At 50.5% G+C, this 27,955-nt stretch overlaps 2 protein-coding genes across 3 annotated transcripts; both read right to left on the reverse strand.

Annotated features, from left to right (window-relative positions):
* Nucleotides 1-16,159: 16,159 nt before the first annotated feature.
* LOC123128483 (probable fucosyltransferase 8) lies at nucleotides 16,160-19,625 on the reverse strand. The gene is made up of 2 exons (XM_044548495.1): nucleotides 19,102-19,625; nucleotides 16,160-17,857 (listed from the first exon to the last, which is right to left on the reverse strand). Exons 1-2 carry the CDS (start codon nucleotides 19,367-19,369, stop codon nucleotides 16,380-16,382), a joined length of 1,746 nt encoding a protein of 581 aa, XP_044404430.1. The 5' UTR covers nucleotides 19,370-19,625; the 3' UTR covers nucleotides 16,160-16,379.
* Nucleotides 19,626-21,785: 2,160 nt separating this feature from the next.
* On the reverse strand, nucleotides 21,786-24,795 carry LOC123131022 (uncharacterized). 2 transcript variants are annotated; one of them, XR_006464050.1, is made up of 2 exons: nucleotides 22,857-24,795; nucleotides 21,786-22,787 (listed from the first exon to the last, which is right to left on the reverse strand). XR_006464050.1 is itself a non-coding variant. In XM_044550796.1 (2 exons), the coding sequence occupies exon 2, from the start codon at nucleotides 22,679-22,681 to the stop codon at nucleotides 22,172-22,174; it is 510 nt and encodes a 169-aa protein (XP_044406731.1). In that variant the 5' UTR covers nucleotides 22,682-22,787; nucleotides 22,857-24,723; the 3' UTR covers nucleotides 21,786-22,171. The 2 variants fall into 2 exon arrangements, 1 of the variants encoding a protein (XP_044406731.1); XM_044550796.1 differs by having other exon boundaries at nucleotides 22,857-24,723.
* Nucleotides 24,796-27,955: the final 3,160 nt, after the last annotated feature.

Consider the following 27,955-nt stretch of genomic DNA (forward strand, 5'->3'; position numbering starts at 1 on the left):
GAGACCGAAGAATCCACCCATATGCACTTGTGCAACCTGTGCCGAAGGAGGAGAATATCGTACAACTCCACAGGGGGTACGAACCCGGCCAAGGCAGTGAAGTGGCTAACGAGATTGTTTTATCCGGGTCACAGCCACAAGATGTGGATGCTAGCCAACCCGAGAAAGAGTCAGACTACGTGCCACACAATGTTTGTGGTCCTGATACTGGGCAGAGTAGCCAGTCGATAATATTAGCTGGTTCTGGTATTGCTGATGGGGATGAGGAAGGGGATGAAATGCAGAGGGTGATGGAGGAAGAGGACGAGGATGGATTGGTGGAGGAACTGGATTCTGAAAATTCTGAGGATGAAGTGGAGGTACTGATTCCTTCTGCATGGGAGCACGACATATCCACCGGCCTTACGGTCAACGATGGTCATGAGACTCCATGGCAGTATAATCTGAACCAAGTACAGATAGGGGCTATGTTTGATACAAAGAAAAAGATGAAGTATGCGGTGATAAAGTGGGCTATGTCTACGCAGAGGGTTTTCCGGACACACATATCAAGTCCAATAAACTATACCGTGAAATGTGTTGTAACAGGTTGTCCTGGGAACGTGCACGGGCACATGCCAAAGTATGACATCCACTGGGTTGTCACCATTGTCGTCCCACATAATTGTGTGAGGAAGAACCTGCTGGTCAAGCATCCGAACCTGACTTCAAGTCTCATTGCGCAACTCATGTATACTGAGATAGTAGAGAAGAAAGATATGGAAGCAAAACACATCCAGACAGCAGTGAAGGTCAGATGGAATTATGTCATTCCTTATGGGAAGGCTTGGAGGGCTAAGCAGAAGGCTATGAGGAAAGGTTTGGGACGTTCTTCAACTCATATGATAATGTTGTCCGTCTCCTGGGCATACTAAAGGAGAGGAATCCCGGCACTTATGTGAACATACAACACATGAGGTTGCTGAGTATACCAGATTTCAAGGTGTTGAAACGAGTGTTCTTCTCTTTTGCTATGTGCATCGAAGCTTTCCGGCATTGTCCTCCTGTTATGTTTGTGGATGGTACATTCCTGACCGGTCAGTATAAAGGGCAAATCCTGACTGCTATTGGTGTGGACGGGAACAATCAAACCATCCCACTTGCCATGGCATTTGTGGAGGGTGAGAACTTTCTCAGCTGGGTATGGTTCTTCCGCCAAGTGAAAATTGCCATCATGAATGACCGACCAAACGTGTGTGTCATTCATGACAGACATGCTGGTATATTGAAGGCCGTGAAGACACTTCGTAATCCAACAGATGACGAACCAACACCTTGGAGGGACTTGCAGAGCCAGTGGTGCATGCGCCATCTTGGGGCTAATTTTTTCTCACAGTTCAAGAACAAGCGGTTGATGAACTTGTTCAAAAAATTATGCAAGCAGAGCCAGCAGCGCAAATACGAATTTATTTGGTCAAAACTAGATGAGTTTACTAAGAAGCAGGTCCGTGCGAGGAAGAAAATGGAAGAAGATCAGGTTAAATTAGCAGCACTCATCGCGGAGCTAGAGGAGCCAGTAGGTCTTTGTGACTTGCCAGCAATTGACCCTCCTAATACTAAGAGAAAGAAGGGAAGGGCAATAAAGAATTTTTCTGAGTGGATAGAGAAAGAGCCTCCAATGAATTGGTCTTTGCTGCATGACACACATGGAGCTAGGTATGGCCACATGACAACCAATCTTGCAGAGGTGTATAACTTTGTGCTGAGAGGGAATAGAGCATTGCCACTCACAGCTATTGTGGAGGCTGTATTCCATGGCACTTTGAGATATTTCAGAGAAAGGCACGAGTTAGCAAAGAAGCATATTGAAGATAATCAGAACACACCTTATTGTAGCCCTGTCATGGAATACATGGCAAAGAAGATAGAGAAAGCAAAGAAGCACACTGTCAGACTCATAGGGAATCAAGAAAGGAAGTATGAGGTTCAGCTTCCTACCGATGGTTTTGGTTCTGAAAATAAGGTGAAGACACACGAGGTAAAAATTGGAACGGAATTTTATCCAACGTGTGAGTGTACATGCAACAAACTGAAGTTGTTGCACCTACCTTGCTCTCATGTGTTGGCTGCCTGTGGCTAGATTGAGTTGGATGCTATATCCTTCATGTCCCCATACTATTTAAAAGAGGCAGTGCTCAACACCTGGACATGCGAGATGACAGGGTTTAGAGTCGTCGGCAATTTCAACAAGGTAAACGATGGTGAGAGAGTATACATCCCGCATCCAGACCTTCGGCGAACAAGTAGGGGCAGACGAAAGGCCCGTTGCATCCGGAATGATATGGACCAGTCTGAAGCTGGTGGAGCAACCAGACAATGTTTGTTATGCGCGGCTTATGGGCATAGGATGAAATATTGTCCCGACCTGAACAAAGATGGTGCTTCCGCATCGACGAGTGCTTCCACATCGATGGCTGCGACAACAGGAGCAAAAGGCGGACGTGGTCGTGGCAGTCGAGGCCGAAGGGGCGGACAAGGAAGAAATAACTCACAAGCTATATAATGTGTCGTAGTGGGTTTTAATATGTAATATGTCAGGACTACGTTTTAATATGTAATATGGCAGGACTATGTTTTAATTTGTAATATGTCAGGACTATGTTTTAATTTGTAATATGTCAGGACTATGTTTTAATATGTAATATGTCAGGACTATGTTTTAATTCGTAATATGTCAGGACTATGTTATAATTTGTAATATGCCATACTATGTTTTATTTGCACCTGATATTTGTTGTTTGAATTGCAGATATGTCTTCGTATCCGTTGCTTAATGGTAACATCGATAGAAAGCACTGGGACGCCCTTACGGAAGCGGGCAACAACTTAGACGTGTTGGTCACTCGTATCCCAAAGACTAACTGGCTGATACACGATTAATGGATTGATAGGTATGTGTGCATATAATGGAGTCCATATAATGACTTACTATGTTTGACATACTTTTCATAACCGCTAACAATCTCTTTATTTTGTAGGTTAAGTTGGGTTGGACTTCTACCCTTGGCACGGCTGGTTGAGGGTACATTGGATGAGTGGATTGATGGTCCGGACTTAGATGAGGCAGGTGAACCATTGCAGTTACACAAGAGGCAAGTGAAACATTTCTCTTACGACAAGTCACTCCTTACCTGCTTAGTAGATAGATGGAGACCAGAGACACATACGTTTCACTTTCCCTGGGGAGAGATGGCGCCTACTTTACAGGATGTGTCTTACTTGTTGGGATTACCTCTGGCCGGTGCTGCCATAGGTCCCTTAGAGGCAGAATCTGGGTGGCAAGCAGCGATGCAGACCCATTTTTTGGCTGCGGTCCCGACTGCTAGGGCCATAGACAACGATCCTCATGGACCTCTTTTTAGATGGTTGAGCCAGTTTCAGGTAACCATCACGGCCACTTAAACAAATGTTGTTTTTTAGTTGTCCGATGTTCATACAATTATTACATTTCTATGTAGATTGTCTCGTTAGGACATCCCGGCGTTCAGTAGTCGGAGGCACAGATTGACCGGTCCCTAGAGGCATATATTCTTTGGCTGTTCGGCAAGACAATGTTTACGGAGAACCACGTGACCACTGTCGATGCACGACTCATCGGTATTGCACGAGATATAGTTGACGCACGTTGCCTTGCGGATATTCTACAGAGGAGTTTTGGTTCTGCTGTGTTAGCGGCTACATACAGAGGCCTGTGCAAAGCTTGCTTGTTGAAGTCTAGAAAATCTAGTCTTGTTGGATGTCCATTATTGTTGCAGCTCTGGTCATACGAGAGATTCCCTATTGGACGACCCTATGTCTATGTTGACAAACCTTTTGGTTTGGAGGACTTAGCTGGGACTTATGTGCCTGCTATCGGCGGCTTACCTAATATGGGATCTGTTTGGACACGGGGAGAGGTACTTTTATATTAAGTAACAATTAATTCAATTATTTCTTGCCATTCAATAGTATTACTAATGCTTATTTGTTCTCATGCACAGAGACAGTTTGCGCATACTCAGGTTAGGGGATGCTACCCGTCCTTCATGGCGCAGTTTGATAGTTTGCACGAGGATCAAGTTATTTGGGAGCCATACTCGCCTCAGGCTATATCATCGAGGTAACCAGTTGGGATTTCTGGATTGTGCACTAGAGATCGGCACTTTTGGATGAACAAGGCCAAGTTGGTGTTCGACGTGACGATTGAGGAGATGTCTCTTCATAGGGTGATGAGACAGTTCGGTCTATATCAAGAGCCTGAGATTCCAGATATTCCACACTTGCCAGAACACGTGCACAAGTAAGTACTAATACTATTTGAGTTGTCAGCTCTGCATTCATAATATACCTAATCATGTATCGCGCATGTCAATCTCAGGGACAGTCTCCTAGGAGGAAACAAGTCCATGGCTTATTGGCTTCAGAGCATTACCCCTTACGTTGACGAATGGACTACCGCTGCGAAAAATATCTAGGGTGAGGTTTGGCCCTTTAACTGGGAAATATTCGGGTTGTATCTGCAGCATTACCGGCATACAACGAGGATCTACTTGGTTCCATCAGCTGCTCCTGATCAGACCGAAGCCCCTCTCACCAGCGATATGTACCCAACTGCCTCTGTTGTGGGAACCAGACACCACGCGGTAAATGCCTTGGTTCTCATATGTTAAGTCTTTTGTTAATCTGGACATATTCGCTTGGTTGTCTATTCGTGGTGTATATCATACAACGAGGATATAATTGGTTAACTCTTTGTGTACAGGGTGACTTGACAGTACAGGCGCGAGAGGAGGTTTCCGCTTTAATGCGGCGCTTTCAGAGGGGAGAAACTATCCCACCGCGAGAGGGCGTCTCATGGTTGAGGCGTCTTGATGATAAGCTACGCGGGATTTACGCAGCTGTTACGTGTAGACGGACTTCGGATGTTGCACTTTGTCGGTGTCAAAACCGGCGGATCTCGGGTAGGGGTCCCGAACTATGCGTCTAGGCGGATGGTAACAGGAGACAAGGGACACAATGTTTTACCCAGGTTCGGGCCCTCTTGATGGAGGTAAAACCCTACGTCCTGCTTGATTAATATTGATGATATGGGTAGTACAAGAGTAGATCTACCACGAGATCAAGGAGGCTAAACCCTAGAAGCTATCCTATGGTATGATTGTTGTATCATCGAGTCGTCCTACGGACTAAAACCCTCCGGTTTATATAGACACCGGAGAGGGTTAGGGTTACACAAAGTCGGTTACAATGGTAGGAGATCTTGAATATGCGCATCGCCAAGCTTGCCTTCCACGCCAAGGAAAGTCCCATCCGGACACGGGACGAAGTCTTCAATCTTGTATCTTCATAGTCCTGGAGTCCGGCTGAAGGTATAGTTCGGCTACCCGGACACCCCCTAATCCAGGACTCCCTCAGTAGCCCCTGAACCAGGCTTCAATGACGACGAGTCCGGCACGCAGATTGTCTTCGGCATTGCAAGGCGGGTTCCTCCTCCAAATTCTTCGTAAAAGTTTGTAAACACCAAGAGTAGTGTCCGGCTCTGCAAAATAAGTTTCCACGTATTGCCATAGAGAGAATAATATTAACACAAATCTAATCTGCTGACGTATTCCGCAGCGTCCATCACACTACGACCAAGCCTTTATTCGAATCGTTTTCACCTCTCCACCTCAGCGTGTTTTGCGAGGCGGTTTCCTTGGCACGTCTTGCCAAAGCAGAGATCGTGTCCCCCTTATTTATGGGATTCTCATTAATACGGACGTGGGTAACCCAATCATGCCCGTTAGCATGTCTTCTCGATTAAAGGCGAGTCCCAAACGGTTACGGGGAAGGCTCCTGGTATTCAACCTCTAATAAAGAGACCAAGGCCTTACTCCTTTTCTCCAATCTCAAACAAGTTCGCCCGTCGCCTCGAGTTCCAACACCCTAGGCTCCAGATTCCAGGCGCTTTGGACCTTCGACAATGTCCGGTTCCGACCTTCAAGGTCGATGGATGCCCTCCTCCGTCACGGAGGAGGACGTGCTAAAGTTGAGAGAGGCCAAGTTCTTGACCGGCGAAATTTCGCATAGGTTGCCTGCTCAAAGGCAGGCTATTCCCAGTCCCCAGCCCGGTGAGAGCGTGGTGTTCATGTCTCACTTCCTTCGGGGGTTAGGCTTCCCGATGGATCCCTTCGTGAGGGGGCTGATGTACTATTATGGGCTGGAATTTCATGACTTAGCTCCGGAGTCCATCCTCCACATTTCCTCATTCATCGTTGTGTGCGAAGCGTTCCTCCGTGTTACTCCTCACTTCGGATTATGGCTCAAGACTTTTGGAGTGGAGCCGAAGATGATCGAGGGACGACACGCAGAGTGCGGAGGCGCTGTCATAAGTAAGAATGCTGATGCTCCATGGCCCGAGGGCTCCTTTCAAGAGGAGCTCGGCTTGTGGCAACGAGAGTGGTTCTACATCACCGCTCCCAGGAGCACCAAGTGGGTGGCGCCTCCCGCCTTTCGCTCGGGTCCCCCACCACGGCTAGCGTCATGGGTCAACAAAGGATTAGATTGGGGGTTATCCAAAGACGTGCCCTTGTTGCAGGGCCGCATTAGGGATCTCTTAGAAAGAGACCTCAACCTGGTCAAGGTGACGCAGGTCATGCTGATTCGCCGAACACTGCCCGACAAACCTCGCTCCCTTCGTCTATGGGAGTTTAATCCGGAGGGACCACGATCTCTCCAGCATTTTATGGGCGCAACGCCCGTGGAGATGTATAAAATGTTCTTCGGATCACAAGCAATGTGCCCGGATTTGACCGAGGACGCAGGTTTAAGCTGCAATCGCCCGGATACTCAAGTAAGTAACCTTGTGCCCGGACTCGCTATCCGTAAAATTTTCATAAACTCGCCCCTAAAAGAGTTGTCCTTTTAAACAGGAGTGGATAGCAAAGGCAAAGCTGATCAGGTGTCCGGCTCCCCTTCCTAAGACCAGGGCGGATCCCGTGCTAGTCAGGATGTTGAAGATCGTGCCTTTGGAGGGAAGTGAGGGGGAGGACAAGGAAACTATGGCCTCCTCGAAGGAGGCTGCTCCGAAGGGAGGAACCGACAATTCCTCTCCTAAGGGGAAGAAGAGGGTCGCCTCTGACGACCCGGAGACCATGGCCTCAAAGCGGGGGGAAAATTCCTCATCAGAGGGTCCGACGCCGGGGAGATCCTCGGCCGAACTACGCCCTCAAAGGGATCAGCCCTCCAGCGAGCCGTAAGTAGAGAAAGATTTTCCTTTAGAGGAATGACAGAAATCCTTGCTTTTTATCTGAGAAGATTAACCGAAATTTTACTTTGTAGCTCGGACCTCAGCCCTTCTCAGCAGAGCTCGTCTTCGGGGGATCTTCTTCTGGAGATGATGGAGAGTGGAACGCCTCCCCCTACCGTACCGCCTGGCAAGGCGGGCGACCCTGAGGTGTCGCCGCGGAGGGTTTCTCCGAATCCGGCAGGGGTGGAAGGTAGCCATATGGCCCCCCAAGGTTCTCCGCGTCCGGCCTTCGATGGAGGTCATAGGACGAGTCCGGCACCGTCCGATGCACGGTCGGAGGAGCTGATGATTCTGCTGGGGCGAGCTTCTATCTCAGAGGACCACCATGCATTGATGGGTACGGTGATTGGAAGGATTTCGTCCGCGGAAAGCGGATTGCATGAGGCCGTCAGAAGTTTGCTGACGGGTTTTGAGGTATGTTTGACAATGTACTTCTTTGTCAGTTGCGCATAGACAAGATGCGCCCTGTGTAGATAGTAGCCCCTGAGACTCTCTGCGTTGTCAAAATTGACGGCGCGCAGAGGATCATAATCCCAGGTCTAAAATGTCGCCTTTGTATACAGGGGGCAAAGTGTCCAGAATCGAGCCGAACTGAAGATTTTGCCGAACTAAAGCGGCAACTTGACGTGGCAGATGCCGACATCGCGCTCGTCAACGAGCAGCTTGATGAGGCTCAAGGTATGCAATTCCTCGGGCGGCATCTGGTAAGAGGAGCTTTATGCCAGTATCTTACAATGTGTGTGCTTGACGCAGATGGTGCGGCCGCCGTGGAGAGTCTTCGGGCGGAACTTGCCCGAGCTAAGGAACAAGCCAGGAAAAGTGATGCGGCTGCTGAGAAGGCCCTTGAAGAGCTGAGAGCCGAATAGGCTGCTCATTGTCGAAGCAAGAAGGAGATGGCTGAGATGGCCATGAAGTTAAAAAGCGATGTTGACCATTGTAAGCTTCTTGAGAAAGAAGACCGGGCGAGACAGACGGACTTAGAGAAGGCCGTTGCTGATGCCAAGGACGCTCGCTCTGCGATGAGAGCTGCGAAGGAGGAGCTGCGTCAGGCCGGACAGATTGCGGCTGGAAAGCCCTTTATGCTGCGGAGGAAGTTTTGCGATCCAAAGTTTGCTCCGTTGGACCAGATGTGGAGTGTGGAGGACACCTATCTGGATTTGGCAGTGAGTGCTGCTGATGCAAGCGAACACTTTCGAGATCAAGAAGGTCGCGAAGTGGAAAGGCTTTTTTGGTCGCAGTTCTACAATCCAGAGCGTCCACTGGCAGTGGACGATCGTCTGGCTCAATGGGCCGAACTGAATAGATTGTCGGGACTCGCCATGAAGTACGTCATGGGTCATCTGTGGCCGCGGAGATCGGAGCCGGAGAGTTATTTCAGCTTGGTGCAGCAATTCCTTGGCGCGATGCCACATATCAATGCGATGAAGAGATCAGCATGCATAGAGGGTGCACGGATGGCTCTTGCCCGTGTCAAGACATACTGGGCAGAGATGGAGACCATCGTTGTTGCTTCCCGAGATTCGGACAAAAACCGAGTATCCTCCGAGCACTATTTTCAGGAAGTCCTTGAAGGCGCTCGTGTAATAGAGACGCAGTGCTCGAAGGATGCTATGTTCTGATAGCATATGTAATTATAAAGCAATATTTTGATGAATTGTAGTAGCCTTTTATACTTGTGCCTTCAAGTTTTTGGAACACCTCCTGTGCGGCCGTTTTAAGATATACATACAAAATCTGAAAGATGGCAGTCGTTGGCTTCAGCCCCCACGCACATAGTGCGGGGGTGCTCGCAGAAGGCGCATTTTCACACTTAATCCAACGTCTTGGTCCTACAAAGGAGGTGATAGCGCAGCGAGTTAGGCAACCAGACTATAATGCTTTAACACTTTCACTTAGCCATAGGAGCTTGACAATGGGACTATTTAGGTAGCTCCTGGTGGCGACTGCGCTCGCCCGAATTCGGGGCGCGTATGTGCCTGGCCGGGAAACGGCCCTTCGTTAATGCGGAGGAATCCTACAGATTCTGGAGAGTCATCGAGTGGTTGACCAGTCTCACGTCATATCATGAAAGTCGGTTTTTGGCTTTCTCTACTAAGGTGCTCGCCTGGCCAAACCAGGGCACAATCGCAGTAGTTCTCCTGGTGCCGCCTTAGCTGATAGAGCGGAACGTAAGGCGGCCGAACACAGGAGCCGGGCAACCCAACATTTGACCAAAATCATGACTCAGAGCTGATGCGTATAGGGCCAAACTCGCGACGCCGAACACTCCCTAAGGTATTCGGTCTTTATGAGAGCGGGCGAGGTAACACTCTGAGGTATAAGCCCCTAGTGTCCAGGTACGCGCAAGAATTCTGACGTGGCCACATGCCAAGACGCCAACCTCCTCCTTGGTCATAGAACCAGGGGATGTGTATCAACAAGAGACAGTAAAAAAGGTTTACGCAGGGTCTAAATCTGAAAAGAATCCTTGGAACGGGTCTCTACTGCACGTCTGCGCCTGTGTCTCCGTTGTGCCGTATCCTGGACGGGCGCAACACGACGTTCATCTGTAAAAAGAGCAACTAAGTTGAAAAAGGGGCGTGCCGAACAAAAGTTATATGAAATAAACAAAGTGTAAAGTAAAATATGGAAAATTGAGCTTTATTGTCTCTTATTTTATACGTGTGAAGCCCCTAGTGCAGGGGTATATGGCCACTAAGCCTTTATCAACGATACTTTTGTGCCGGACTCGTCTATCCGTGTTCGTGGTCTTAATGACCTGTTCCGATGTTCTGGCTGGTGAAGCCATTTGTATTGTGGGGCTGTTAAAGCGGCCACACAATCCTCCGCTTGGGGGAGGCGCCCTCACTACTTCCCCTTTAAGGAGATGATGCCGCGTGGACCGGGCGTTTTAAGCATAAGAGATGCATAATGCGGTATTGCATTAAAGCGGGCGAAAGCTTCGCGTCCCAGTAGTGCTCGACTTGAGAATGGGACGATGTGGAAAGTCAGCTTTTTGTGACGGAAGTTATCGGCAGAGCCGAAAATAACCTCGAGCCAGAGAAAACCCATGCAATGGGTGTCCGGACCTGGTGTTACTCCTTGAAAGGAGGTTTTGCTGTGGCGAATTCTTTTTGGGTCGATCCCCATGTGGTGGATTGAGTCCTGATATATCAGGTTGAGTCCGCTGCCACCGTCCATAAGGACATTTGAAAACTGGAGTCCGCAAATTATTGGATCGAGTACTAGGACAGTCCAGCCTGGGTTCCTGATACTTCTAGAATAATCCAGATGATCGAAGATGATTGGTTTTGATAACCAGTGGCGGGTTTCCTTTGGGATAGGCCGTGGGGCGCGTACCTTCATGGGCGCCGCACGTTTTTTTATGTGGAGTGAGTTTACTGTTTTTACTTCTTGTGGGAAATTCTTTTGTTTCCTGGTACTCTGCTTTTGGGGTTCGTCCTCGTCTTCGCTTCGTGTGTCGAGCCCCTTGTGTTCAGAGTTGAGTCTGCCGGATTGTTTGAAAACCCAACAATCTCTGTGGATATGGTTAGCAGGCTTTCCGGGAGTACTGTGTATTTCACATATCCTATCCAAGATTTTGTTTAGGTTGGATAGGTCGTCCCTGTTATCTTGTAGGGGCGGCTTTTTCTGATTCTGTTGTGAGCTTTTGAATCCGGCGTTGACTGCCGTGCTCTTCGGACTTTTTTCCTTAGTCCAGCGACGGTTCTTATTGCGTCGCGGTTTGCCGTTTCCATCCCTAGTTTCGGATGTACTTGGGTCGCTGGTGCTACATCTTGCCAACCAGCTGTCTTCTCCTGCGCAAAAGTGGGTCATGAGGCTTGTTAGTGCGGCCATTGTTCTTGGCTTTTCTTGGCCGAGGTGTCTGGCGAGCCATTCGTCTCGGACATTATGCCTGAAAGCTGCTAAGGCTTCAGCGTCCGGACAGTCGACTATCTGATTCTTTTTAGTAAGAAATCTATTCCAGAATTGCCGAGCTGACTCTCCGGGCTGTTGAGTTATGTGACTAAGATCGTCTGCATCCGGAGGGCGGACATAGGTCCCTTGAAAATTTGTTCGGAAAGCGTCCTCGAGCTCTTCCCAACTTCCGATTGTGTTTTCAGGAAGTCTTTTAAGCCAATGCCGGGCTGGCCCTTTAAGCTTGAGGGGTAAGTATTTTATGGCGTGGAGGTCATCTCCTCTAGCCATATGTATGTGGAGGATATAATCCTCGATCCAGACTTCAGGGTCTGTTGTTCCATCATATGCCTCTATGTTTACGGGTTTGAATCCCGCTGGAAATTCATAATCCAGGACCTCATCGGTGAAACATAGGGGGTGTGCGGCACCCCTGTATTTGGGTGTGCCGGATTCTGATAATGGCTTTATTGCATTGCTTACGAGAGCTTGCTTTCTTGGCCCGTAAATGGACCTGGCTGGGCCATGATGCGAATCCTTAAGTGGGTTGCATGCCGGCTTAAGTGCGGCGCTGCTTGCCGCTTTATGCTGGCCATGGGGTCGTTTATCCGACCGTGTGGCTTTCTTACTTTTTGAATGCGAGGGCTCTAAGGCCTCCTCGTCGAATTTAGGCAGTAGCTTTCTCTTCGTATAGCTTTTAGTGCGGCAACTGTTGCCGTATTTGTCTACGGTATTGATTACTTTACTCCATCTGATCCTGAGTGCATCTTCCGCAGTTTTTAGCTTCCGCTTCTGCTTTTTCAGGCTGCGTGCGGTTGCAACGAGCTGTCTGTGGAGGTTCTTCTGCTTCGTGGGCTTGTCCGGCGTAGGGTCGTCCGGAATGCCATTTTCGCCGGGGGAGGGATGTTCGGTTTCTCTATCCGGGTTGTCCTGTTGGGACGGTTGCTCTAAGGCATGCTCATCGTCTATCGGCTCATCCTGCTTTATGGCTGGGTCTTTATCGAGGCAGGGCTTGGGTCGGCGTTTACGCCGACGCTTTGATTGTTTTTTGAGAGATCGATCCCTCTTTCTATCCCCGTTTTCCTCGTTGTTGCTTCCTTTAGGGGTATCCACCATGTACACATCATGAGATGAGGTGGCTGTCCAATGCCCTATAGGCGTTGGTTCTTGGTTGTCTCCTGCATCTCCGTTCATACCGTCGATGTCTTCGGAGTCGAAGTCGAGCATGTCGATTAAGTCGTCGACAGTGGCTATGAAGTGGGTGGTGGCTGGGTTTTGAATTTCTTCATCGTCCGTATCCCAACCTTGCTGACCGTAGTCCGGCCAGGGCTCTCCTGATAAAGAGAGAGACTTTAGAGAATTCAGGATGTCGCTGAAGGGCGAGTGCTGAAAGATGTCCGCGGCGGTGAACTCCATTATCGGCGCCCAATCGGATTCGACCGGCAGGGGCGCGGGGGGCTCGGAGTTTGGAGAGGAATCCGGCTCCTCGGAGTCACGGGCCATGCGGAGTGCGGGGCTGGAGTTCGGCTTGATCGCCTCTGAGATCGCAGCCCCTGAGGCAGCGTCCAACCGCTGATCCTCGATCGGCGTAGTAGGCTCCGAATCAATGGTCGGAACCGGTGCGTGTGCGGCCTCCAAAGCGTTGTTCGGCGGCAGAGCTATATCATGCCCATCGAGACAGTGCGGCGCGCTTGGCTGTGGCTCGAATCCGTCGAAGATCAAGTCCCCGCGGATGTCAGCCGTGTAGTTTAAGCTTCCAAACCTGACCTGATGGCCAGGGGCGTAGCTTTCGATCTGCTCAAGGTGGCCAAGCGGATTGGCCCGCAGTGCAAAGCCGCCGAAGACGAAGATCTGTCCGGGGAGAAAAATCTCACCCTGGACTACATCGTTGTTGATGATCGAAGGAGCCATCGGGCCTAAAAGCAACGACACAGAGGAACTCTCAATGAAAGCACCAATGTCGGTGTCAAAACCGGCGGATCTCGGGTAGGGGGTCCCGAACTATGCGTCTAGGCGGATGGTAACAGGAGACAAGGGACACAATGTTTTACCCAGGTTCGGGCCCTCTTGATGGAGGTAAAACCCTACGTCCTGCTTGATTAATATTGATGACATGGGTAGTACAAGAGTAGATCTACCACGAGATCAAGGAGGCTAAACCCTAGAAGCTAGCCTATGGTATGATTGTTGTATCATCGAGTCGTCCTACGGACTAAAACCCTCCGGTTTATATAGACACCGGAGAGGGTTAGGGTTACACAAAGTTGGTTACAATGGTAGGAGATCTTGAATATCCGCATCGCCAAGCTTGCCTTCCACGCCAAGGAAAGTCCCATCCGGACACGGGACGAAGTCTTCAATCTTGTATCTTCATAGTCCTGGAGTCCGGCTGAAGGTATAGTTCGGCTACCCGGACACCCCCTAATCCAGGACTCCCTCACACTTCCTCCTCCAGCACATTGTCCGCCACGTCCCTCTGTACAGCATTCAGAACCACGACCCTCTGTGCACCGTTCAGAACCACGACCCTCTGTGCACCGTGCAAAACCTCATCCTTCACAGCCAGGGAGCTCTTCCTGGCATGAGCCACCTCCTTCACAGCCAGGGAGCTCTTCCTGGCATGAGCCACCTCCTTCACAGCTAGGGAACTCTTACTGGCATCAGCAGATGAATCTAGGTAACACTACTCACTACATTCTTTTGAACAGTGTAGTAATCGTTCTTGCATTATCAGCAGTCACTGATGCTTACTGGTGGTGCTTCGTTCATGCATTTGTATCAATTTTACATGTTTTACTTTACCGCAGGCGGCAACCAGTCGCAACCGTTCATGCATTCAGAGCAGTCACCGATCCTTAGTGGTGGTGCTTCGTACTTTGAGGGCGACCGCGAGGATGATGACCAAGCTACAAACATTTATGGCTTCTCGCAGACAGTGTTTCACACTCCACCACCACCACCGACGCAGGAGACACAGACCGTGACAGACGAGGTTAACTATGGTCATGGTTATCGCGAGCCTCGTCCACCGCCTCAGCGCTTATCGCCTTCCCCCGCAATGATATGCTTATCTATCTATGTATGACTCATTATCTATGTTAGTTTCAGACTATTCGCAGCTGTGTGTCAGTATTTATGTATGAGACATGCTTCATGTATGTGTTACTATCGCACTTGCTTCTATGTGATCAGGAGACATATATTGTTTTATGTATGCGAGAGACATATTACTATTAATTCGCATTCTTATTCTAGTTACATTTCCAAATAGACTACAACCGATAATTAAGATACAAGTACATCTAAATTAAACGGTGCGGCTGAACTTGTGCAATACATCTTACATACTACAAAATGAAATTCAGATAGAACATAATGCCCTACAATAATACAATACAAACTAATAATGCAAATACATCTGAATGAAACGGTACAACTGGAATACATCTTACATACTACATGAAGTCATCATCGTCATCCTCAGTTGATGCAGCCCTCTTGCCCTTCGACGATGCGGTCCTCTTGCCCTTCGTCGATGCAGAACTCTTGCCCTTGGTCGATGCAGAACTCTTGCCCTTCGAGGATGCAGAACTCTTTCCTTTGGACGATGCAGAACTCTTGCCCTTCGACGATGCAAAACCCGGAAGCGGCGGCATGAAGATATCATCGTCGTCCTCGCTCTCCTCAGTCCATAAAAATGAATGCTTTTCTGCAGTCCTTCTGAAAGTTTCACTCTTCGGCTCCACCACCTTCTTCCACCTTTCATGCAACCTAAGAAGTTCTTTACGTACCTCCTCATAGGTCCTTTCAGGCCACCCAGACCTTCGTAATTCGTGAGCCAACTCATTCATTATGGTGTCACTACCGGTGAGTTCGTCCCATGGAACTATCCTATTGTCCATCCTGAAATCGGTAGCTAGACTCAGCAGAGTGCTACTCATCTCAGGGTGAAAACTACGATCGAATGGATAATGGGATATCTCGACTACACTACACTGGAATGCTTATCCACCTTCGTCTGAAGGGGGTTTTATAGATACAGAGGAGAAAATGGCGGGAAAGAATAACTGCGGTATGGCGGAAAAGGGTTGGCGGGAAAATAAGGCGGGAAGGAATTGGCGAGAAAATAAGACGGGAAAGGATTGGCGGGAAGGGGTTGGCGGGAAACGGGTGGCGGGAACATATGGCGGGAAGGGGTTGGCAGGAAACAGGTGGCGAGAAAATACATTTCAGTGTGTTATATGAGCCATGCAACTTCGGCCTACATGAGACCAAAAAGTACTTTTCGGCCTAGACTTGACCAAAAAGTCTATTTCGGCCAAGACTTGATCAAAAAGTCCTACTTCGGCCTATATGTGGCCGAAAAGTCCTACTTCGGCCAAGAGATGGCCGAAAACTCTACTTCGGCCTAGCTGTGGCCGAAAAGTCCTACTTCGGCCCAGAGATAGCCGACGGGCTACTACTTTTGATTTTTAAGAAAATCATGCTATAGTTTTCGAAAATGCTATAAAATATATCATAGTTTTGAAAAAAAAATCTGGATTGAAATCCCAAAACATAATCCATTGAGTGGGATATCCAACACGGCTACATGTTGATCCCGTGTGAGCTGGAATGAGGAGAGAGCTCGCCCACGCAGTTTATATCAGCCACCGGGTGAGAATAAAAGGATACCAAGGTACATCTAATGTTCCCTCTAGAGGGTAGAACGAGCGAACGACCGTTGCCCCAGCCAAGACAAAACAAATGTTTTCGTTTGGTAAAGAAAAAACACTCCCAACAAACGCTTAAGAATTGCCTTCCGAAAGCAAATAAATTTGTCATGTTGTTGTATAAGAATTCATCATTTTTTGAAGTAAAAATTGCCATGATGCATATAAAGATTATCAGAAATTTGCCATGCATTTTTCATGGATTTTTAAAATATGTCGGCAAAGAAAATGATATGGGTAGGTGTATAGCCGGAGGTCAAATAGTGATCAGTGTAATGTGTATACGCGTGTACGTACTTACGCGACATGTTGTACAAAGAACGAATTTAAATACAGTACGAAACGAATGCAAGAGGGCACCTAATTAATCCACAGGGAGGAGAAGAAGAATTGAAAAACCTTCACTTATGCTGTTGTCCGAACGTAGAAACTGAACAGAACACGCTCCTAGCTCCATGTCATGTTTAGCTATCGAAGAGCTTGAGGCCGAAGCCGACGTCCTCGCAGTGCCGGACGTAGGGCTTGACGCGGGCCACGTCCACCTCCTTCTTGGCCCGGCACCCGAGGATCGGCGGCGAGTGCAGGCACGGCTCGACGGACGTGGAGCGGACGCACGCGACGTCGGACACCTCCTTGTTCCAGTCGGGGCGGAGCAGGATCCACGGCTTGACGCCGGCGAAGCCGTAGGCGACGTAGCCGAAGGTGGACCAGGCGCTCATGGCGATCTTGTCGCAGTAGCTGAGGAGGTAGATCTCGGCCAGCGCCTTCTGGTTGTGCTCGTTGGACGCGTACTCCTGCTTCTCCTCGTGGCTCGGCTGGTACACCGCCACGATCTCCCCCGTCTTGGTGGGGCTCTCGTAGTAGAGGCCCCGGATCTTGTCGTAGTAGCCCGAGTAGAGCGACGCGATCAGCACGGCCTTCACCTTCCCGTCGTCGCCGGTCGCGTTCGCCGGGGACGCCGGGTCGCCGAGCTCCGGCAGCAGGCGCTGCTCCCTGATGCACCTGGTGAGCTGGTCGTACATGTTCTCAAACTTGACCGGCTTCTCCGGGAAGATCCTGATCTGGAAGCCGATCTTCTCGTCCACGCGGGCGAGGTAGGCCTCGTAGTAGCGCCGCACGATCCCCCACACCCGGTCGGTCGGGTGGAAGAGGTAGCGGCCGAGGTGGTGGAACACGGCCTCCCTCTGCGGGAACATCCGCGCCAGCTCCTTCTCGTACATGGGCGTGAGGAAGAGCGCCGGCGCGAAGTAGCTGTCGGACTTGAGGATCATCCAGGTGAACTTGCGGAGCAGCCGCTGGTCGTCGTCGCAGAAGATGTTGTCCGACAGCCGCAACCGGGTCTGCTCGACGTGGAGGTACACGTGCGCCGGCAGCGACGCCGCCGGCGTGTCGTGCCGGATGACGCCGTTGTTGAGCATGTTGACGTAGCTCTCGGGCGCGCCGACGTTGAGCTTCATGGGGTTGCCCTCGGGGAAGCCGCCGGGGAGCACCCAGGAGGTGGCCGGGAAGGGGTCGCAGAAGAGGCCCTCCTGCTCCGGCGGCACGTTGAGGAGCATGACCCGGCCGGAGAGCAGCGCGTAGAGGAAGGTGGAGGCGATGGTGAGCATGCGGTTGCCGAGGCCGTTGCAGGGGAACCACACCACGTACCTGCACTCGGCGCTGTCGGCGTTGCGCCCGGCCTGGAGCTGCTCGACGGCCGTCCGGTACCGCTGCGTGCCCGGGCCGCACTTCTTGTGGTACGCCTCGTACTTGCGCAGCTTCTTCACCAGGTACGGGGAGAGCGGGAACGGCGACGGCTTACGGTACAGGGACGACTTGTATCGGCTCTGGCAGGTGGACTCGTCGAACGCCGCCGAGAGTAGCCCTCCCAGGAGCTTGTCCTGCGACGGCGACGGAGTTGTGGCTGCTGGCGCGGTTACGTTCTTCGGAGGGATTACGTTCTCTGCAAGAAAATTTTAACTGAATGGTTAGAATCACATATCTTGGAGGCATTTGCAGACGAAAAAGTTAACTGAATGGTTAGTAAAATGCTAGTAACTCGCTTTCTACTCGCCCGTCCCCTTAAACTCTCAGGCTCGGAACTCTGTATTTCCGTTGTTATTCGGTTGATGAAAAAGGGGGTAGTGCCCCGTTCAAAAATTTGCAGACGAAGAATGGCTTTGATTTGTCAGTAACATCAAGCAATTACTCCCTCCGTGTCGAAATATAAGAACATTTTTTACACTAGCATAGTGTCAAAAACGTTCTTCTGTTTTGGGAGAGAGGGAGTAATATCTACTGTGCTACAATTGAGAGCTGATTTCAGGAACGGCGTAACATTTTAATTTTGAGTGTTTTCCTGACATTGTGCAAGCGAAGATTGAGAGACTACTCAGGTTGGAGTCAGGCTCACCACTTTTGGCCCTCAGTAGTTTAACAAATTATTACTTTTACGGAGCCTCACCCAGCCAGATGGACACATGGAGTAGTACTTGAAGAATAACAGTACTACTACTTGTCTCACAAAGTGAGGGACCACTCATCATCAAGTAAAAAGGTGTGGACATTTTGGAGCACCCTTTGCAGGGGCAATCCACCGACATTACGGCACAAGCCACATCCCTTCGGGAAAAGATTGATGAGGCAGGACAAGATCCGCAAAAGGATGCTCCAGCGTCAGAGGCAGCACTGTCGCCACAGCGCCAGAACCAGAGGGAGGGCTGACTATTCAGGAGCAGGACAGTCGCCCTGCTCCTGCTAGCTACTCCCTTCGTTCCGAATTATTTGTCGCACGTATGGATGTATCTAGATGTATTTTAGTTCTAGATACATTCATTTCAACGACGAGTAATTTGAAACGGAGGCTAGCTAGCGAGCGCGATCTGATGGTCTGATCCACGAGATCGCCAGCGATCCGGGCACAAATCCGGCCAGATCTGTGGTAATGATAATGCCGGTGTTTTAATTAACGAGTAGGAGTACTCACTAATTGCTGAAGATGGCATCCTCGTACCTCCTGCAAAAAGCCAATTTCCGCACTGCTAGCACTACTCTGCTGGATGGTGTGAATAAAGACGCGGATTTTGCTTACCGAACCAACCCCGACCAGGAATTCCTCCGCGTACTGGCGGTCAACGATCGGGCTTTTCGGCCATACGTGGGACGTGATCTCCGCAACGAAATTCACACGGGGAAAAGGAAGCTTACTTTTGGGCGTTGCGCTTTTGCCGCCGGCGCCGGCGACGACGTGGCGGCCGCCGGCCTTGGGGACGGAGGACGGCGAGGAGGGGGCGGAGGGGAGGGCGACCGGGCGGCCGCCGAAGGTGAAGGCGAGGAGGGCCAGGGTGACGAGGAACCCGACCAGCACCATCTTGGGCCGGACGGCGCCGCCCCACTTGGCGCTGGCAGCCCGCCTCTTGTCGTCGTCGCCGCCGTCGGCCGGAGCCCGGGGGCTCCGCGCCCGCTTCATGTCCATCGCCCTCGCCCCTTCGCCGCTCGCTCTGCCTGTTGACCCCCTCCGCTGGCCGCCTGTCTATGATCCAGTTTGTGTATGGCGGCTTCGCTTGTGCCGGCCTCTCTCCTCTCTTGTGCAGTTCTGCTTGGTGGCTGCTTGGAGGTGGTCAAACTGCGGGAAGCTACGCGGGCAAGAGATGGGAGGAGGGGGCGAGTGATGCCGACGTGTGCCCGCTGGGGCATGGACTTCTCTCCCTTGTGATCTGAAGAAAGGAAGAAAATAGACGGACCTGCGTCCGTGTTTTTATTTTTTGTGAATGCATCGTCGGTTGTTGCAATGGAGACTATTTGTACGTGCACCCACATTCCCCAGCAATTTTAAATATTTCGTTGGTTGTCTCACGGCACTTGTTGGCTTTCGTGGTGTCTGATTAGCTCATTGGTCGTGGCGTGTGGAATCGGTTGAGGACTTGGAGCATGATTGGTTTGTTGCCAATATTCAGCTAGCCAAATGTTGGCAGTATCAAGACTTGTTAAATATTGACAACATTATATGAGATAGGCAACAAAACTCGGCAACCAATGAATAGCTAATATTTGGCATGATGCTAAACATTGACATGCCAATTTGTGGCACTAAATCAATTATGCCCTTGTCCAGCGCATTTCGCAGAAAGGGTCTTCCTGTGTAATTTGACTCACTTGCCACGCCAAGAGTGGAACCGCAACTCTTTCCATCTTCAAAAGAGAAGTGCATCACCGTCGTAGGTGATCAGCAAAGTGAAGGGGTGATGCTAACGACGAGTTCCGCGGGAGCGCCTATGCCCACCATTTGCCGTGGGAAGCAACCGAGCATCACAATACGGACGATGCAAGAAGCAGCAATGCCCCCCCCCCCCTCCTCGCGTACAAATCGATGAGGTTGTCTGCGGGTGAGCCAATGCAGCGTATTGCTAGCGATCCGAAGCCCGCGCGACCACCCATGTTAGGAAGGGGCACCACACTGTTGGATTTCCCGAACGAGCTGCTTGAACCAGTTTAGCGATTCCCCAAATATTGCATCCGGACTCATTGCGTATGCAACAAAATGTCAAGGTTGTCTGCGGGTGAGCCAATGCAGCGTATTGCTGGCGATCCGAAGCCCGCACGACCACCCATGTTGGGAAGGGGCACCACACCGTTGGATTTCCCAAACGAGCTGCCTGAACCAGCTTACCGATTCCCCCAAACATTGCATCTGGTCTCATTGTGCGTATGCAACCGTCGCCATCCTCAGTTAGTGAGAACCTCGACGATTACCGTGTAATACAAGATGCACTTTGTTTGGCGGCATCATTCGGCGGCACTAAGGGGACAAAGAAGAAGGTAGGAGGTGGCGATGGCGAGGGCTAGGGTTGCCCTGGTCACCGCAGAGGAGAAAAAAATACAGACGTGCTCACCGCAGAGGTGGCGATGGCGAGAGAGGACTATTTCCGGACGACCTTTATGTGCATTGTAAAATTTGGGACACCGCAAATTCTTCAAGGGCGCCTACAAAACAAGAAGTGCTCATGTGCCCACACATTTCCCACTAGTGTGCCGGTGTACGTTTTGTGCCACTCCAGTTGTACTGCTCTCCCCTTTTTTAGCAGGGAGTCAAAATAGCACACGACACGGCTAGCGGCTAGCCCGGGGGCTCCGTCTCTTTCCCGATGCGTTGGCCTTGGGCAGCCCCACATGGAGCTGTCAGTTTGCGACATGGACCTGTGCAGTTGCGTTGGAGCCGTGTAGATGTAGCTGCAGTTTCTCTCCCTCCTCTCCTTTTTCAGATGAAGACGACCTCCCGGAGGTAGGTCATGTGGGTTGATCCTTCCACCGTGGTTGCGGCTTCGTTTTCATGGGGCGACGTGACGGACGCCACCCTCCTCCCCCTCCGGGATCGCCACTGCTCGGGCTTAAATTAGACGCCGGTAGGTGGCGGTGGCGGTGGCGGTGGCGGTGGTGGAGCCTGGAATCTTTCAGCGCCCAACGAGCCGGGCAAAACGGCCTGATCAATCGGCCGTGGACGCGAGTTGATACGCTCCTCTCCCGATTCACATTTTTTTTCTCTCTGTCCACTGGCTCTGACACAAAACTATCACATCGCCTTACCGCAAAACGCGCGCACACCGTCGCACGGCCCATAGCCGTGTAGGCCTGGACGCGGTAATTTTATACTGTGTAAGTAATTTTTTTTATGTGCCACGAGCATGACAATCTCTTTAAAAAGCACGATGATTCTTACTGTGGCGCGTGCGCTGTTAGGTTTAGCTGTGGATTTTCGCTTGGGTGCGGCAGGTGGTACCAGGTGGCGAGTGATCATGGTCTCTTGACGCAGCCATTCCGCAAGTGCAACGGAGACCCTTTCTGCACAAGCAACCTTGGGTGGCTCCGTGTACTAGGTGGGAGCCACTGTGAGTATTTGACACCGTCAAGTGCCGCTGCGCATTGCCCTTGTTTCAGTGAAGCAGCCCGTGGTCGGTACCAAGCATGTCTAGCAATGTTTACCCGAATGAACCAGTATTCCTGTCGTTTATCTGCAGCAGAAGCATACTCTGCCTAGCAGAAGTGCAGAACAAACACAGCGGGCGTATTTGGTTAGTTTCTCCAACGGGCATGGCTAGGAGAGCAACAAACGAGCCAGATGACCGAGCAGGGCCTGGTTAAGGAAAAAACAGGGCCAAAAACGTAGATGGCCAGTTGATTGGTTGCCTGCATTAGGGGTCTTGTCATCGAGATGCAATTTTCAGGTGTTTGGTTGCGTACGTGCATATGATTAAGAGTTAACAACAAAGCTTAACACCCATCAGGTTTGGCATCTCGTGTCGTTGAACACTTTGAGCGCGCCGGAGCTTCCACTGCCCATCGTGCCCACCACCAGCTCCCGGTGACCGTGGCCGTGGCCGCGCCCGGCTCGCCTGAGGGACTCTGAGCACCGGTCTGTCTTCAGCAGCAGTGTGTCGAGCACGGCCTCCGCGTCTGCGGCTGGCGGAGCCTCCTCGCCGTCGAACATTCCCGAGGCGGCCACCTCGACCATCTCGTCCACCTCCCTGTCCCTCCAGCCACCTTTCTTGAGCACTGATCCGAGCTTGTCCAGGTAGTTGTCGACCCAGCGCGGCATCGACCTCTGAGGTGGCGAGCAGTAGCCTGACGAGGATGTGTTGCGGTGGAGGCTTCGGAGGACGATGAGTCGCGGCGGCGCCTGTCGGAGGCGGTGTCGCTCCAGAACTGGATCCAGCGCGGGGCCTGGCCGGCGCGAGCACGGCGTGCCCGTGCCGGAAGAGGTCATCGCGGCGAACGGGTATGAGATGTCCATCGGCTGGAAGGAGGACTCCCGGGTGAAGAAGTAGACGACGCCGACGCCGCAGCGGAGGACGCGGTCGTCGGTGACGAAGAAGACCGGGTTCCCACAGAGTTGTCAGCTGCAAAATCATTCTTCAGAACCAGCTACAGAGTTACTATTCCATATTCGACATGTGCAATTGTCTAACCCGAGGTGGCAATGACACAAGCAAGGCTGCCCACAGAGTTGCCAGCAAGCATGGTGGGCGTCTTGACGACCTCGTCCAAGAACTCTAGGATCAACTGCTTGGCACAAAACCGATCGAAGAGGGGCACCAGCGGAGCGGGCGAGCCGCCTCGCGCGGTCCGGGTCGGCCGGCCTCTTGCCCCAGCAGCGCGGCCACAAAGAGGTCACTCGGTGGGCGCGGAGGTAAAGCCGCAGCGGCGGCGGCTGGCCGAGCGGCTCGCGACTGGCTCGGGTCGGCGGCTGAAGCGGCGTGGCCGGCCTGAGGCGGCGTAGCCGGCGAGTTGAGGGCACGACAGAGGCAAGCCTGCGGCGGTGAGGCGCAGCTTGTGGTACAAACGGCGCGAGGTAGAGGCCGATTCAGCGGAGGCCACTTCGTCGGTCGTGGAGACGGCTTGGCGGCGAGGGGCGGGGCCGGCTCGACCGCTCCAGCGAGGGCGCGACAGCGTCAAGGAGCTGCAGAGTCGGATTGAGGATTAGGGAGAGAGGGAGGGATTAACTCGAGACACACGTCTCCAGAGAGCCACCCACGTGCGCCTCGAAGCGTCTCTCGGGCCTGGCTTTCGGGAAACTGCCGATTCGACCGTTCACAACGGGCCAGGTTCAGAGTTGCTTTAAGAACCATGTTATGCGGGCTCAAAAATATATGCGAGGAACCAAACAATCGAGGTCCGAAAAAAATGCTGCACCGCGCGGCCTTGATTGGCCTTGATGCAAGCAACCAAACTCGCCCAGCGTCTCGCTCTAGAGAGCGGATGGGTCAAGAAAGAACTCCCACATGCCGGTAGTATAAGCACGGTCCTGTTTCCTAACTTGCAACTCGGAAACTTTTAGACGCGCGTGAAGCAGAGTCGGCGGCGCCGGTGTTGGCGTCAAGGCATCTGTCCTTTGTTTTTTGCTGTATCCCCACACCAGTTAGCTTTTTCTGTTCGAAGCTGAACTCGTGCAGAGGCGGGAGCGTGCAGCCTCCAAGCTTGAGGCTTCGCAAGGACGAAGCGCGAGGCTCCTGGCAGAGGCCGTAGCTGGGGAAGGTGTGGACGGATTGCCGGAAGTAGATCGGTCTGGCAACAGCTTCGAGGTCCCTGACCCCCCAATGGTCGATGCACTTGGCGATTAGCCTGTTCATGCAGCCGGTGTTGTGAGTGATGAAGAACTCGAGCCTCAGCCTGCTCAAGCTCGGGCCAGCTCCTCGAGCGCCATCCTCATCCAAGAAGCTCTCGACGGAGCTGGTCAATGCGCGCATGGCGCGGCGCTCATACCTCATAATGTTTGGCATAAAGGCGAACTTTTTAAATAGACGATGAGATCCATTCCTGTTCTTGTCGTGGTGAAGAAACACCAGGCCATGGTAGCGCGGTGGGAGCATGTTGCTGACCCGGAAATCGAGGGCCGGGAGCTCGCGCTGGAGGCGGCCCCAGCGCCTGGACAGCAGGCCGGTGCCGAGCGCCGTGCGGGTGTCGAGACGGCGCAGGACGAGGAGCAGGAGGTCGTCGGGGAGGGCGCTCACCCGGTCGTCGCCGCGGGCCGGCCGCGGCCGCCGGCGCAGGGGTCGATCCGTCCTGATCCGGGCCATCAGCAAGGTGCCTCCACCGGCGCCTGCGCGACGAATCGAAAAGCGAGTAGATGTCGCTCCCGCGGCCGCGATTAAATAGAGCCATCGGCATCGACAGCGATATCTCTTCGGATCCGGAATCAATGGTGGCAACGGAGGAACTCTACCCGATTCCGAATGAGAGACGTGAACCGCCGGCGAGTAGGAGGTTGGGATATTGGGGGGGAGGAGCGCCGCCGGCGAGTAGGATTTTTTTTCCCCATGCATTGGTTGCCCGAAAGGCCGGCATTGCATTCTGAATTTGTGACTCTTTCTCGCCACAATTTTTGACACTATCGGCTAAGAAGGCCGACAGCAACAACAATGAGCGTCCACAATGTGGCAGAAAAACGAGCAATTTGACACGAGTTCGTCTGAAGAAACAAGCAACACTGCCCCTTTTGAAACAAATACTATACTCTAGCTGTTACAATGTATATCAGTTGTTTTGTTATACAGTGTATGATCTACAAATGAAAGAAACATACCCCTGTTTTGCCCAAGACCCTGAGGACTGCTTCCAGCTGAGCACATGCTCCTCACAACTCGTGTTGTTCTCGTCGAAGATAAGGTAGATAATCTAAGTCTCAGGGATATAACTGGACTGAATACAAGCGCTTTACTGTATACTCCCTCTGTTCCTAAATATTTGTCTTTCTAGACATTTCAAATGACTACTACATACGGATGTATGTAGACATATTTTAAAGTGTAGATTCACTCATTTTGCTCCGTATGTAGTCACTTGTTGAAATGCCTAGAAAGACAAGTATTTAGGAATGGAGGGAATACGTTGTTTTTCAAGAGTTTTATATACCACAGCTACATCCTCTAGAGTCAATTAGTACACTATAATATTCAGTACTGCAGTATTATTTCAGCAAGCAGCAGAGGAGTTTTTTTAAAAGTGTTGTTGCATATTGCGTAACTCCCGAAGACATGTTATGTACTCCCTCCGTTTTTATTTAGTTCGCGTATTAACTTTGATTAAAGTCAAACTTTGTAAACTTTGACTAAATTTATAGACAAAAATATTGGCATATATAGTAACAAATCAATACTACTAGATTTATTGTTGAATGTACTTCCACATCATATAGATTTTGTTATGATAAATATTTATATTCTTTCCTCTAAACTTGGTCAAACATTAGAAAGTTTGACTTCGGTCAACTCTAATATGCAGAGTAAATAAAAACGGAGGGAGTATGAATCTCTGCCATAGGCAAGCGCAGGTGATTCATATAATTCAGTAAGCAGCATAGCATATTGGTGGATGTGTGATTTTTTTTTTTTTGAAAAGGGGGATTCCCCGGCCTCTGCATCAGAAAGATGCGTACGACCATCTTATTAACCAAATAAAGTAGTGCCAACATGGTTTCAAAGGTCTCCAAAAAAATAAAAAAGCATAGAAAGCTCACACAGAGCCAATAAGGGCTATAAACACCAACTAGCCAAGAAAAGACGCCACAACCGGCTGGCTAAAACTAGATAGGGAAACTAATTGCCTATCCTATTACATGACCGCCATCCAAACCGGTTGAAGATATTCCGAGCTACCATCTCCCAGCGAAAAGACCCAGTAACCAAATGCTCCCTGGCCTCCGTCTGGGTGAGTAGCGACCACGAACGGATCAGAGCCGTAGTTCGGAATATGACCTGCAAAAAATGTATACATGATATTCTGTTAAAAACCAAATCATTTCTGCAAGTCCAGATAGTCCACAGCAAAGCACAGACTCCAACCCGAATATGTCTCGCTAAGTCAGGCTCAATCCCATTAAGCCATGTCCCAAATAACGCATTAACAGAATTCGGTGGATTGATATTAAAAGCAATGTGGACCGTCTGCCAAAGTACCTTGACCAACGGGCAATCAAAAAAAAGGTGTTTGATAGTCTCATCCCGATCGCAGAAACTACACCTAGCAGGTCCTGTCCAATTACGCTTTATCAAGTTGTTCGTAGTTAAAATAACTTGTTTATGGACAAACCACATTAACACTTTTATTTTCAAAGGAACTTTGACATCCCAAACATGCTTGGACGTAGGAATGGAGTTCGAATTAATAACATCAATATACATTGATTTAACCGTGAATACTCCAGACTTAGTCAATTTCCAGCGTAATTCATCGGGTTGTTGTGAAAACTGGACCTCCATCAGTCTCCTAACTAGACGGAGCCATTCTTCCCAACGATTGCCCGCTAGCGTTCGTCGGAACTGAATATTAAGGGGGGTAGATTGAAAGACCGATGCGACGAACACCTCACGTCGTTGAACAATGCGGTATAAAGACGGATATTGGATGACCAAGGGTGTCTCGCCGAGCCAAGTATCCTCCCAGAAACGTGTACTCATGCCGTTTCCAATAACAAACTTCGTCCTATTAAACAAGGACTGTTTGACTTTCATCAGGCCTTTCCAGAAAGGTGAATCGGTCGGCCTGACTGTAACCTGGGACAAAGTTTTTGTCTGAAGGTACTTGCTGCGAAGGATTTGAGCCCACATAGCATCATTCTCCGATGAGAGCTTCCACAGCCACTTGCTAAGAAGGCATTTATTCTTAACTTCTAGATTCTCAATACCTAGACCCCCTTGGTCTTTCGGTCTACAGATGATACCCCTTTTGTGTGATTGACTCTCCCCGCTGCCCTGCTGCTCAAGGCACTACGATTTTGGCTCTGGAATTCCAGCACCACCACAAAACAAAAAATATGCAAGACATGTATGCGGTCGATTCAGTCAATGAACTCTGGACATACTTGAAGAGAATCCAATTAATGAATTCTTTCATACAGTAACAGTGGCTACTTGAAGATTATTGAGTGGTAAACATTGACAGAATTCCAGACCATCTTAGGTCAGGCATTGCATTCTGAACTTGTGAATTTCAGCTAAAAAGGGCAACAACAATCGGCATCCGCGCCATTGAAAAAGCTCTGCCTGAAGAACAAGCAACCTGTTCATCTGAAAAACAAGGAGCATCCTCGACAAAGCTCCTTCAATATAACCGGGCTCTGGCCTACTTTCTAAAACAAAGCGTCACAGCACCTCAAGAATCTCCTAGATACTGCCACTGGGATTCCTTGAGGTGCCTGGAGGCTGTGGATGGCACAATGAAACTGAATGGGCAAATCTTAGCTCTGTCGCAATCCTACTGGACTGGAACTCTGGAAGATGATATAAGTTGTGACTGACAAATCAAAGAAGAGTGGCATGGAGTGGGTGAGTGCGTCACGCATGATCTCACGAAATGTAGGGAAGGCACCTTCCTTTTTACCTTTTTTTTGCGACAATTTTTACCTTCAACTTCATCAGTAAGCAAGCAGTAGTACTAACAGGACACGTAGTACCCAAGAAGAGACACAACTGCACTAGTACTTTATATTATCCAAAAAAAGTAAGCACTAGTAACCCAACACGTTGGCACCCAAGATTGGAATGATACACTGCCGTCTCCCCTCGTCTCT

This window comes from Triticum aestivum, chromosome 6A (genome assembly GCF_018294505.1).
Source record: "Triticum aestivum cultivar Chinese Spring chromosome 6A, IWGSC CS RefSeq v2.1, whole genome shotgun sequence".
Taxonomy (NCBI): Eukaryota; Viridiplantae; Streptophyta; class Magnoliopsida; order Poales; family Poaceae; genus Triticum; species Triticum aestivum.

Bases quoted from the DNA above. Each gene is read 5' to 3' on its own strand.
- LOC123128483 (XM_044548495.1), bottom strand. From the start codon at position 19,369: ATGGACATGAAGCGGGCGCGGAGCCCCCGGGCTCCGGCCGACGGCGGC. The intron at 17,858-19,101 runs GTAAGCTTCCTT...ATTTTCTTGCAG, and splicing joins CAAAAGCGCAACGCCCAAAA to AGAACGTAATCCCTCCGAAG.
- LOC123131022 (XM_044550796.1), bottom strand. From the start codon at position 22,681: ATGGACATCTCATACCCGTTCGCCGCGATGACCTCTTCCGGCACGGGC.